Below are 13585 nucleotides of genomic sequence, written 5' to 3' on the forward strand. Positions count from 1 at the left end.
TCTTTTCTCATGATCAGACCTCTTTCCTCTGGCAGTTTTTCGTAAATACTCATTCTATACAGTTCTTTTTAAGCATGAGAATCTCAAACTTTCTCTGCTTCCTCCCTCTTGTTTGTATAAGGTATAACATGTCTGCATATTTCTCTACAGTTAAACACTGCCACTATCTTCCTGTCTTTTTTCCTCTCTTTATTGGAGTGTAAGTGCTTTACAAAGTTGTGGTGATGTGTACGTTTCTGCTGTAAATGGAGTGAATCAGCTATATATATACACATATGTTCCCTCCCTCTTGGACTGCCCTCCCACCTGACCCATTCCACCCCCCTAAAACTTCAAGTTTTAACGCCTGAGACCCTGTATCTTTGCTCCCCTTTCCTCTAAACATCCCCTGTAGCTCCAGTCAGCCAAGTTTCTTCCACAAACTTGGCCCATTGACCCCAAAAGTCTTTTCTGGAGACGGCCCCTGGGGCACCTGCTTCTCTCTCCGCCCCTCTGTTTGCAGCTGCTCCAGGCCAAGTACGGCGGGTGGCAGAACGTGAGCATGGCCAGCTACTTCAGTGATTATGCCAGCCTGTGCTTTGAGGCTTTTGGGGACCGTGTGAAACACTGGGTTACTTTCAGTGATCCTCGGGTAAGCAGACCCCCGCTCCAGGTGGGAAAACCCACTTTCCAGCCAAGAGCGCACCCTGTCACTTCTCACAGGTCCTGTGGTTCTCACTTGCCATCCCTGCAGACAATGGCAGAAGAGGGCTACGAGACGGGCCACCACGCACCTGGCCTGAAGCTCCAGGGCACAGGCCTGTACAAGGCGGCACATCACGTCATTAAGGTGAGGTGGGTCCTTCTGGGAGTGAAGGCCAGGGTCAAAGTGGAGCGGTGAGCACCAGTGACAGCTAAGCCTGCCCCAGGGGCCCAAGTCTGAGCCCAGTCCTCTGCCGCCTCCTCCTTCGCACCTGTGCACCATTCCCTTCCCTTCCATCTATGAGCATCTACGAGGGAGGGTCCCATCCAGTGCTCTGCTGGACACTGCGACCAGATGCCAGGATGGCTCCCTAGAGCTGGCAATCTGGCCAAGGGGCTGGAGCACATGAGTGTGAAAACTTGTCATCTACAGGTCTAAACTGCCTTGTGGGGCATGGTGACAGGAGGAAAGGGGGATGACAGGGAGCTAGGGGAGAAAATCTTCAGTGCATGAGCAGAAGTAAGAGGAGGTTGGTGAAGGACAGCAGTAGGAATGGCTTAGGAGTGCTTGTCTGATAGCACGGACTTCAGAGGATCTGGAGTTTTTGGAGGAGGAAGGAGAAATCATTTGGAAGCAACAACAAAGAGCAAGGCAGACACTCTCGTAAGGTATGTGGTGTGTGAGGGGAAAACAATGGCATCTGCTGGGAAGAGCTGCAGCGGCTGCAGCGGTCTGTAGGGGCAGCCAGGCTCAGTTCGGGCAAAAACTGAGGAGGACACGGAGGACAGGCGGAATTATAAACCACCAGAAAGGCCTGAGAAGTGGGGAAAGAAGTGGGTCCCATTCCAGGACATATATGATGATGACTGGGGATGAATGCCAGGCATGATGGGGCGGCCCCCAGTGGTCTCTCAACAGAAGGTGGACAATCTGATCAAGCAGGCAGGCAAGGGACCACTGGGGACATACCAGACCCTCAAATTCATGTCAGCAAGAGAACTTTCTCATTCTTTCCCTACTTAGCTTAGGATTTCTTTAACTGTGAATATTTAAAGGGCAGAGCTCTGAGACATCAGCGGGTCCCTGGGGGAGAATGTGGAGAGAAGGCCGGTTGGCACATTTTGCATTCTATTTCTCAAGACTGTTTCAGATGCTTGGTGTTTCCCTAATTTCCTGAGTACGTGTGCTGAAAGCAATGCCTAGTGACAGCGTAGGACAACCAGGAACAAAACAGACACGTTAGCAAAAATCTTAGAAACAATAAATAACGCAAAGTGGTGGCTTATGTGTCCATGCCAGATTTAGACCAAGTTTCCTCCATAGTACAAAGAAAACGGAAGTCAGAGGAAGGGAGACTATGGATTGGGCTAATTACTGCTGGACTCATGAAAAGGATAAAGCTTAAAATGATCTCCAGAGTTAGAAAGGAGAGAAAGCCCCCCTTGGGTTGAAAGGGAGGAGAGAAATGGAGCAGGTGGGCACCCCAACGGACTCCTCTCTCTTCCAGGCCCACGCCCAGGCCTGGCATGCCTACAACGACACGTGGCGCGGCCAGCAGCAAGGTGAGTCCCGCCGCCGAGGGCCCCGAGGACAGAGCGACCGGGGAGCGGGGTCATTCTGCCTGCCACCCCCTTCTCTTTCTTTTAAGGTCTGGTGGGGATTTCATTAAACTGCGACTGGGGGGAACCTGTGGACCTTAGTAACCCCAAGGACATAGAGGCTGCCGAGAGATACCTACAGTTCTGCCTGGGCTGGTTTGCCAACCCCATTTACGCTGGAGACTACCCCCAAGTCATGAAGGACCATATCGGTGAGCCATGTCATCTTTTCAGGCTCCAGGTAGCACACCAACAGTACGGAGCTCGAGTGAGAGGATGGAAAGTCAGGGGGAGAGAAGAACATGCAGGGCTGGTTTGGGTGAAGCACTCAAGGGATAACCCAGCCCCCAAAGAACTGAGATCTGGTTATTTGACCTGGAAGGGTGAGGGACATCCAAACAGGTTTCTGACCTGGAAAACGAGACTATCAGAATCCAGGGGAAAAGCAGCTGCAATTCTCAAAGCAGCTCTCTTCTGTGCTCCGTTGTCCTGTCTCCTCCTCCCCACTCCACTCCACCCAGATGCAGCGAAGTAGGGGTGAGGAGTCAAAGACATGGCATTGGGTGGGCTCAGTCCTATCGCTGGTTCTTTTTATCTTTTGAGGAATACTTTCCAAGTTCTGGTGTCCACAGTGTCAGAGAAGAGAATAAAGACAATGCTATAATTTCAGTGTTTTTAACTGCCACTTCATAGAAAACTGCAAATGAAATGGATTGAAAAGTAGAGGATTTATCATCTTACCTGAGATGCAGAAAAGGGTGATCCACAAGTAGTTAACTCAGCATTCAGGGATGTCTTTGGGAACCCAGATTCATCTCTCCACTCTGGCACTTTTAGCTAACTCATCGTCTACTTTCCAAGGCCACAAGGTGGCTACAGGAGCTCCAGGCACCACATCTTTGTACATCAACACTCTGAAGCAGTAAAAAAGGGAATAGTACTATCATCTGTTTTTAAGAACAAGGAACATCTTCCTAAGAAACAGCTTCTACTTCCAGCTGACTTCCCTTTGAGCCTCAGTTCAGTTCAGTTCAGTCGCTCAGTCGTGTCTGACTCTTGGCAACCCCATGGACTGCAGCATGCCAGGCCTCCCTGTCCATCACCACTCCCGGAGTCCATTCAAACTCATGTCCACTGAGTCGGTGATGCCATCCAACCATCTCATCCTCTGTCATCCCCTTCTCCTCCTGCCTTCAATCTTTCCCAGCATCAGGGTCTTTTCAAATGAGTCAGTTCTTTGCATGAGGTGGCCAAATTATTGGAGTTTCAGCTTCAACATCAGTCCTTCCAATGAATATTCAGGACTGGTTTCCTTTAGGATGGACTGGTTGGATCTCCTTGCAATCCAAGGGACTCTCAAGAGTCTTCTTCAACACCACAGTTCAAAAGCATCAATTCTTTGGTGCTCAGCTTTCTTAATAGTTCAAATTTCATATACATACATGACTACTGGAAAAACCATAGCCTTGACTAGACGGAACTTTGTTGGCAAAGTAATGTCTCTGTTTTTTAATATGCTATCTAGGTTGGTCATAACTTTCCTTCCAAGGAGTAAGCATCTTTTAATTTCATGGCTGCAGTCACCATCTGCAGTGATTTTGGAGCCCCCCAAAATGAAGTCTGCCACTATTTCCACTGTTTCCCCATCTATTTCCCATGAAGTGATGGGACCAGATGCCATGATCTTAGTTTTCCTAATGTTGAGCTTTAACCCAACTTTTTCACTCTCCTCTTTCACTTTCATCAAGAGGCTCTTTAGTTCTTCTTCACGTTCTGCCATAAGAATGGTGTCATCTGCATATCTGAGGTTATTGATATTTCTCCTGGCAATCTTGATTCCAGCTTGTGCCTCATCCAGCCCAGTGTTTCTCATGATGTACTCTGCATATAAGTTAAATAACCAGGGTGACAACATACAGCCTTGACGTACTCCTTTCCCAATTTGGAACCAGTGTGTCCAGTTCTAACTGTTGCTTCCTGACCTGCATACAGATTTCTCAAGAGGCAGGTCAGGTGGTCTGGTATTCCCATCTCTTTCAAAATTTTCCACAGTTGACTGTGATCCACACAGTCAAAGGCTTTGAGCATAGTCAATAAAGTAGAAATAGATGTTTTTCTGGAACTCTCTTGCTTTTTCTATGATCCAGCGGATGTTGGCAATTTGATCTCTGCTTCCTCTGCCTTTTCTAAAACCAGCTTGAACATCTGGAAGTTCACAGTTCATGTATTGTTGAAGCCTGGCTTGGAGAATTTTGAACATTACAAGTATGTGAGATGAGTGCAACTGTGCGGTAGTTTGAGCATTCTTTAGGATAGCCTTTCTTTGGGATTGGAATGAAAACTGACATTTTCCAGTCCTGTGGCCACTGCTGAGTTTCCCAAATTTGCTGGCATATTGAGTGCAGCACTTCCACAGCATCATCTTTTGGGATTTGAAATAGCTCAACTGGAATTCCATCACCTCCATTAGCTTTGTTCATAGTGATGCTTCCTAAGGCCCACTTGACTTCACATTCCAGGATGTCTGGGTCTAGGTGAGTGATTACACCATCTTGAGTATCTGGGTCGTGAAGATCTGTGTTGTACAGTTCTTTGTCCCCTTTGTGCCTCAGGGAACAGAACTGTCACTAGCCCCAAGATGCCCTAGACCACCAGGACTAGAGCCTCCGAGTCTGGGGGTGGGAGGAGGGGACTAAGACTTACAGAAAGGATGTAGCCCTTGGAAAGAGGATGAGAAGGAGAACACGGAAGCAGACCAGCATGGGACTGGGTAGGTAACCAGCAGTGTCCAGCCAATCTAAAACATGTAACTGTGATTTGGTTTCAGCCTCCCTAGGAAAAGACAAGGATGACAGTGAAATAGATTAAAATCTCATGCATCAGCATTATTTTAATGTTTGACTAAGAATGTTTGCATCAACGTATCAAAAATTTCCCCTTCTAAAGGGGAAATTTATCAGACCATTTATCAGACTTCTCTAGAAGAGTTGGCAGCAAGTTCTAATTCCAACTCGGTCACTAACCAGTGAGTGATTCTGGGCAAGGTGCTTCACCTCTTCCTGTCTCAGTCTTTATCATCTAAAAATGAAGGGATTAGTGTTCATAAATTGTTAATGTGACCACATTGAGGATGCAAGTTTTGCTTCCATTGTTGTTATTCTATTGAAGTGGTGAGTGAGACTGGTAACACTTTTTGCTAGGCTAATGAGTAAAAATTGGATATAACAAGACTTTCCAATATTAGAAAAGATTAAGGAATGTATAGTAATATACTTGCTATCTTTAACTTCAAGAGTCCTAAAATAAATTGTTTGAGGAAACTGGATCTCAAAGATTATAGGTGGGGAATTTTGAAGTGTGTACCTATTCCAATGGAGATCAAAGAGGCCCTGTGGGCTGACTGACATGATGGCTGTGGATTGAGCAAATCTTTTTGAAAGGGCTGTATTCTCTTGGAAATTATGACTGGAGGAACTAAGGTGATTGCCAGTGGAAAGAACCAGAACATGCGGAATTCCTTTCAAATGTATTGACTTAAATAATTTTGCCTATGTTACACATTAAAAAAAAAACAAAACAAAAACTTTACAGTTAAAAAAAGTGAAGGGATTAGAGAAAATAATCTCTGAAAATCTTTTGACAACAACCAGTTCTGTGATACATCTGTGCATATACACTCAAAATCTTGAGAAAATCATTCCTGAAGATGTATAAGAAAAAAGCCCTCATATGGGACAGTGCCCACATGGAGCATTCCTACACACGCCCCATCATTCACACGCTGGGTTTGCGCTCTCAGGACCCTCAGAAGCCACTGCAGGCGCCACAGGACTGTACGAAAGAGCCAAACTGATTACGAATCCTAGAGAAGTTCTTGGGCTTAAGGTCAATAAACCTAGACCCCACCAACTCCAACTCTGATAATTCAAGGAAGAACAGGGCTCAATTTTTCCTTTTTACAATGTGGAAAGAAGGATCTTCTAAGTAGTTTTTTCTTTTTTTCCTCCAGCATTATTGACTATAGTTGACAAAACAGTTAATATTTTCTTTAGTAGTGAAAGCACTCTGCCTGAAATCTCATTCGCAAATTACTTGCAGGCATCTCTGGAGCATTCATTCACAATGAATACATGAACAAAGGTAATTCTAGACCAGTGCTGTGCAACGGAACCTTTGGTGATCATGGAAATGTTCTACATGTTCTATACCTGTGCTGCTCAATGTGAGAGCCTGTACCCAGTTGTGTCTATTTAAATTCCAATCAAACAAAATTAAAAGTTCAATCCTTCAGTGTGACTGAGTTGAGGACGCAGTCACATTAGCCATATTCCAATAGCCACATATGGTGAGCGGCTATTGTAGTAGACACCACAGGGACAATTCCTAAGGTTTTTCTCAAGTTCCTAAATATAACTGAAAATAATAATGTTTAATATTTACATGGATTTAATAATACAATCTTTTCACTCATTTAATCTAAACCAGTAACCTCTTTGGAAACATTTTTATCACTGCATTTTTAGTTATCAACTCATATAAAAATGTTACTTTCCTTTATACATTGACTTAAACTTTTTTTGACTAGTTTATACAAAGACGTTTCAAAGTGTTATCTTTTAAACATCTAGTTGTAGTTCCCCAAAAACAGAATGAAACAGAATGATGTAAAAACATAGATGATGGTGAGGGTCATGACAGGGAGGATGACAGCCATTTACTAAGCTTTCTATGAATAAAGTCTTAACCTGAGCACTCATTTTATATGTTTTGGAGGCAGCAAATTTCTGACCTTAATTTATGTCTTTCTTTAAGCCTCAAACAACGGAATTTGTCTTTAAAACATTTTTTGAAGATAATGGTGAACCTACCCTTAGGATGGTGCGAACATCAATGTTAGTGTAGAAAATTTAAAAAAAAATTTTTTTAAGTATAAAAAAGTGAAAAAGGTTAAACTTCCTTCCCTCCCCTACCTCACTGTTCCTATCCTCCCCAGAAGGAAGTACACTTTCAGAGATGGATTGTGCACGCATAAGCAAAAAACACTGCTGCTAGGTATGTGTACATACTTATATATTCATAATGCTCTGCATCTTTGTTCCACTCGAGCACCCATCTTGGCACTCTTCTATGCTGGTACATGAAACACCGCCTGATTCATTCTAATGGCTGCAGAATGTGGTACTGATGTAACACATCCCATCACTTACTTACTGATTAGCCTCTCCTGACAGACCTTCAGGTTGCTTCCAAACTTTTGCTAATGAAGATCCTTGTACATACATCCTTTTATATGAGTAGTGTAGGATAAGTAGATTTTACAATCGGTCAGTGAAAGGACATACACTTTTACAATTTTGAAAGTGAGGACACTGCCCAACACAGAGGTGGTGCCAGCTGACACCACCACAGGCCTGAACATGTCTCTCCCCCACTTGCCAGAGTACCACTGGCCTCCAGTTCCCTTCCAAGAGGCAAACAAAATTACCAATTTTTGATGTAAGGAATAACCTAGTTCTACTTTTTTTCCAGATAGCTGCACAATTTTCCATATACCACTTACTGAGTAATCTGTGAAAATATTACTTTTAAGCAATATGAACTGAAAAATTTTTGGCTAGCATTCCAATGAAGAAATTGCAGTTAGAAAGGCTAAGATTATAATTTCCATGCTGATGCATTCCAAAGCCCAGGATCTGGATATTGGCTTTCATGTCAACACACCAGTATCATCATGGTATGACAACAGAATGTGAGAAAATAAAACTTGGTTAAGTTCTACTTTTTTCTCTCATTAGGAAGAAAGAGTGCAGAGCAAGGCCTGGAAATGTCAAGGCTGCCAGTGTTCTCACTCCAGGAGAAGAGCTACATTAAAGGCACATCTGACTTCTTGGGCTTAGGCCATTTTACGACTCGGTACATCATGGAAAGGAACTATCCTTCTGGCCAGGGGCCCAGCTACCAGAATGATCGTGACTTAGTAGAACTGGTTGACCCAAACTGGCTTGATTTGGGATCTAAATGGCTATATTCTGTGCCATGGGGATTTCGGAGGCTTCTCAATTTTGCTCAGGTGACTACATTAAGCTGAAGGACATTTTTTACCTGAATTCATGTTTTTACAGCATAAGCTCAGGTGCCTGCATTTTAAAGTTAATTAAAAAACCCAGTTACACTTCAGAAGCTACTAGATACAGGCCTTAAAGAAAGACTAATGTGGACTTTCTTGGTGATCCAATGGTTAAGACTCTCAACTTCCATTGCAGGGGGCACAGGTTCAATCCTTGGCCAGGGAATTAAGATCCCACATGGTACACAGCATGGCCAAAAAAAAGATGAATGTTTACTAATAATCATATATAGAGATCATATACATGGTTGTTATATCTTATATAAATTCATGTAATATGCATATATATCATATATAACAATATATGATTACATGTGATACAGATACTATATACATTTATAAATAAACTTCAAAAATCTCATACTTACTTTTCTGCTCTTCTCACCTACAATGGAATACATAGACAAAAACAAGACCTGAAGCATATTTTCTCTAAAATGATGGCTTGTCAAGAAATGTCTTCTGAGACTTTCCTGGTAGTTCAGTGGTTAAGACTCCATGCTTTCAGTCCAGGGATGCAGGGGGCACAGGTTCAATTCCTGGTCAGGGAACTAAGACCCCATTTGCTTCATGGTGCAGCCAAAAATAAATATACATACATATATATATAATTTTTTTCTATATGAACTTGCCTTCTGCCTACATTCATCTCTAAATAAACATGCTAACTGGCATCTACTAAATGCCAATTAGAATGCCCAATTAGAATATGGCAGGCTTCAATATGTGTTGCCATGATTCCTTTCAGACTCAATACGGCAATCCACTCATATATGTGACAGAAAATGGAGCGTCTCAAAAATTACACTGTACCCAATTGTGTGATGAGTGGAGAATTCAATATCTTAAAGGATACACAAATGAAATGCTAAAAGGTAAGATACAAACTGTCTTCACGTATCTTTTTATTCAACTTGGGCAAAATTTGATAACACGATTGATTAAAACTGTTTCTAAATCTCATAAATGAAAATATTTAAGGTTATCTTCACAATACTGTTTTTCAAAGAAAACAAAACATATTCAAAATGGAATAAAATATCTTTGCAGCTATCAAAGATGGTGTTAATGTAAAAGGGTATACTTCCTGGTCTCTGTTGGATAAGTTTGAATGGGAGAGAGGATACTCAGATAGATATGGATTCTACTATATTGATTTCAACAAGAAAAATAGGCCGCGCTATCCAAAGGCTTCAGTTGAATATTACAAGAGGATCATCATTGCCAATGGGTTTCCCAATCAGAGAGAGGTAGGAATATTTCTCAATATTATTCTTTCTGGATTTTAGAACTAGGTAACTGGAGTACAGAGTTTAGCAAGCACCTCACAGGGGTATCTGGGAACAGAGCCCGGTGTTTTTTCCCCTCCTTGCTTATTTGCTTGGAACGGGGGTAAGGACAATGCAATCCTAGCACACAGAGCATTAAGAGCAGACTAGGGTTATTAAAATTTTTCATTTCTTTTCCCACCAAATGGCACAGCAATACAAGTGCACTATTTCCAAAATGAGATTAAAATAGTAAAAAATATTCTGTAAAACCTCCCATTTTCTATAACCTACACGTTTTTCTATTAGCTCTCTATTCTCTATGCTGTTGCACCCAATGGCAGGGAATGTAAGTTGTAATTCAGAGTGTCTTAATTCTTTTGAAAAAATCTCACTTGTTCATCAACATTCTTTTAGGGTGAGCCTAGTTGGACTATAAATAGAAGCAGTGACTGATGGTTATCAGGTATTCACTATTTTTGCATTAGTAGAAAAGATAGTAATGCATTATTAGAAAAAGATAGCTAGATTATAAGAATCAAAACTGCTCTTTAGCTCCCTCACAATGATGCACAGGCGTTCAATAAATATTAACTGATTTAAACTATAAGCAGATTCTTGGAAAAATATTTACCCCACACTATTCCAAAAATGATTTCAAACAGTGCAAACATAGTCTAAGACAACTTTACTTACCAAGTGGGTTTTTATTAGGTGGAAAGTTGGTACTTCAAAGCCTTGGAAATTTGCTCTATCAACAACCAGATGCTTGCTGCAGGTGAGTTTAATTATTGGATAATTAAACCATGTAATTAACATATGTAGTGGTATTACCAAAATCTCAAAATGTGGATGCATCTTAAGTCAATCTTCCTAAACCACATGATTAGAAATGGACTTTTTTCCTTTACTTTGAAGCAATGTCAAATTTCTATCAGCATTTAAAATGTTTTCTAAAAATCTACCATGAAAAAGAAATATTTTATCTACTCTAGTTTTATTCTGAATGATAGTGTAAATTTATAAATCTACTATTGTTATTGTGGGCTGTTGGAAGGAGGGAGAGATTCAACCATTCTACCAAATGCAATGAAGAAAAACCTACAAACACTCTAGACATTATATTCACTCACTCAGCAAGTAATTATTAGTCACTATTGGCTCAAGGGTGTTTTAAGCCCTGGGGGCATAGCAATAAACAAAACAAGGTCCTTGCTCTCACAGAAGGCATTTCTAATGCAATAGGATCTAAAAGGGTCAGAGACGTGGCATAAGCAGGATAGTAAACATGCATCAAGAAATGCCAGCGCATATCATCTGTTTCTCTGTAGTTTGTCTTTACATATAAGGGGCTTCCTTTGTAGCTCAGTCAGTCTGCCTGCAATGAAGGAGACCCAGGTTTGATTCCTGGATCGGGAAGATCCCCTGGAGAAGGAAATGCCAACCCACTCCAGTACTATGGCCTGGGAATCCCATGGACAGAGGAGCCTGGCAGGCTACAATCTCTGGGGTCACAAGAGTCAGAGATGACTTAGCAACTAAACCACCATACATAAGGGCAACGAGAGAAATACACTTCCTGTTTTAACAATTTTTTTTTTTTTTTTACCGTTACACACATTTAACAAATTCATCTTTAATGTGATATCAGAGGTGGAAAATGCTAGCTCAAATCCTACCAACTCAGCTATTTTTACAGGCCAATATACCACTGTCCCCTCCTCCCTCATCTAAATAATCAAGCAATATTAAAGATGTATACTCCATTAAATTAAAATAATACAGAAACATGATGTAGAATTTACTACTGAGCCCTCGAGCTCCATGGGTCTGTGCCTTATTTATCTCAGTAACAAGGGTACCTGGCACAAAACCTAACAGCAGGCATTTCATAAACGTCTACCACAATATTAATGCACATGAAATAATGCTTATCATTTCACTCTTAAAATTATTTAGTTATGGTAAGAATTACCATAAAAATTTTCAATATAGAAATTCCTATACCTCTTAAGATACACAATCACACCTTTCAGTTCAGTTCAGTTGCTCAGTCGTGTCCGACTCTTTGTAACCCCATGAATTGCAGCACGCCAGGCCTCCCTGTCCATCACCAACTCCCGGAGTTCACTCAAACTCACATCACACCTTTGAAAGGCTGCAAATATTTTTCAGGGAATTTTTTTTTCCCCTAAATCCCTCCAATGAGTCCACGGCCATACCACCCTGAACGTATCCAATATCATCTAAATCACCCCAATGAGAATTATAGAAACTGAGGAATATGGCTGCTAATATTCTGAGTAAGCACAAGCACTTACATATAGACTTTATTATAGTAGTGAAGAACCAAAAGTCAGCATTCTTTATCCATATTTTCTAAGTATCTCACATAGCCCTTACACAATTTTTTATAACATTTAATACACCAGGTTCCCTTTTATAGCAAATGAGAATTAGCAAGTGTGATGATGCCATGTTGCAAGTTTTTCTGGACAGCTGAGGCTTTCAGGATGAAGCTGCATTCGCCTTCTCATCTGCCGTGTGTTGGTCTCTCCCCACCACTGCAGAGCCTTTGCTAAGTTACATGCAGATCGTGACGGAGATCGTGGTACCCACAGTCTGCACCCTCTGTATACTAATCGCTGCAGTTCTCCTGATGCTTCTCCTGCGGAGTCTGAGCTGAGACGCGATCACCCGTTCTGCAGCTGCGTCTTTCAGAGAGAACCATCAGGATCTTCCTCAGCTTCTTTCTCCTTTTTCTCCTTTAAAGGCTCAGGCATATATCTGTTTTCAGGTTTTGTGATAATTACCTTCCCATTACCTCTGTCCATTTTTTTTGGGGGGGGGGGGGCAGTTTGAGCTAGGATTTAAGAATTAGAAAGTAAATGAAATAAAAATTACCTGTAATCTCACCCTTCTCAAAGTCAATGTTAGTATTTTGCTGTATATCATGCACTGATTTTTATTTTGCAGAAAGGGATCATACTGCACCAACGGTTTTATGATTTATCTCATTTTAAAATCTGTTCTGGTGACTTCCCTGGTGGTCCAGTGGTTAACACTTCCACTTTCCACTGCAGGGGGTGCAAGTTTGATCTCTGGGGGGAAGCTAAGATCCCACATGCCTTGTGGCCAAAAAAACTCAAAACATAAAAAATAAAAATGAAAAATAAAATCTGTCTGGAAATATTATTTTAATGTAGAAATGATTACCACATTAGGACTGCGCTACATATGACAAAGTCAATCCTTTAGATAACAACGCTTTCAGGCAATCATGCAAAAGCACTAGATGTGGACCAAGTAAATGAGGATGTATGCTTTTCTAAGAGAAATTTTCTTCTGCTAAATGAGTATCCTTTACTCACTGAAATACCTCAAAGAAATATTATATACTTAATTCATGTATCTTCTCTGTAACTGGATAGTTTTTTAAAAGTCCATTTTATTCTTAACTATGCTAAAATTAATATCCATTTATTGGATATAAAATACAGCTTAAGAAAGAATGTTAAGGAAAACTCATTCACTATCTGATTCTATTTAGTATTGGTGAAACCCAAAAACAGTAAGATCATAGAAAGGGTTATTCCATTCATTCTTTCGGTTAATACTATCTCAAGTTAAACCTTTTAAAAAGGTACTTACATCTGGGGCTTAGTCCTACATTTGGGATGAGTTACAACTGTTTTTCACAAAACTTTGCTTTCAATGTCAAATCAACATGCCTGTTTAGGGTTTTTCTGTTCCATCAATGGTTTTGAAACCAAACTCTCTACTATATACACAGATTTCAGATGCAAAGACATTATCACTCAAAAAATTGTTTTTTCATTTCTCCGGTTTTAGGATTAAACTGTCAGTTGACTATGACAGCTTCTTTCAACTACAGAAGGTAGAAAGGAAA

At 41.2% G+C, this 13585-nt stretch overlaps 2 protein-coding genes across 5 annotated transcripts in view; one reads left to right on the plus strand and one right to left on the minus strand.

Annotated features, from left to right (window-relative positions):
* The first annotated feature begins 397 nt into the window (after positions 1-397).
* LCTL (lactase like) lies at positions 398-12361 on the plus strand. The gene is made up of 9 exons (XM_044925400.2): positions 398-631; positions 734-829; positions 2190-2244; positions 2331-2492; positions 8076-8350; positions 9156-9282; positions 9458-9657; positions 10390-10453; positions 12246-12361. Exons 1-9 carry the CDS (start codon positions 542-544, stop codon positions 12359-12361), a joined length of 1185 nt encoding a protein of 394 aa, XP_044781335.2. The 5' UTR covers positions 398-541.
* Positions 11961-13585, minus strand: part of ZWILCH (zwilch kinetochore protein) — a 42723-nt gene continuing 41098 nt past the window's right edge. For all 4 annotated transcript variants that reach the window (XM_006050225.4, XM_006050223.4, XM_006050222.4 and 1 more), the window contains one exon: positions 11961-12538. The gene's annotated coding sequence lies outside the window, so the exon portion shown is untranslated. The remainder of the gene's footprint in view (positions 12539-13585) is intronic.

This window comes from Bubalus bubalis, chromosome 11 (assembly GCF_019923935.1).
Source record: "Bubalus bubalis isolate 160015118507 breed Murrah chromosome 11, NDDB_SH_1, whole genome shotgun sequence".
Classification (NCBI taxonomy): Eukaryota; Metazoa; Chordata; class Mammalia; order Artiodactyla; family Bovidae; genus Bubalus; species Bubalus bubalis.

What these genes read in the sequence shown, in the direction of transcription:
- LCTL (XM_044925400.2), top strand. Translation starts at nt 542, where the DNA reads ATGGCCAGCTACTTCAGTGATTATGCCAGCCTGTGCTTTGAGGCTTTT. An exon ending in GTGGCGCGGCCAGCAGCAAG is followed by an intron (nt 2,245 to 2,330) that starts GTGAGTCCCGCC and finishes CTTTCTTTTAAG; the next exon opens with GTCTGGTGGGGATTTCATTA. An exon ending in CAACCAGATGCTTGCTGCAG is followed by an intron (nt 10,454 to 12,245) that starts GTGAGTTTAATT and finishes CCACCACTGCAG; the next exon opens with AGCCTTTGCTAAGTTACATG.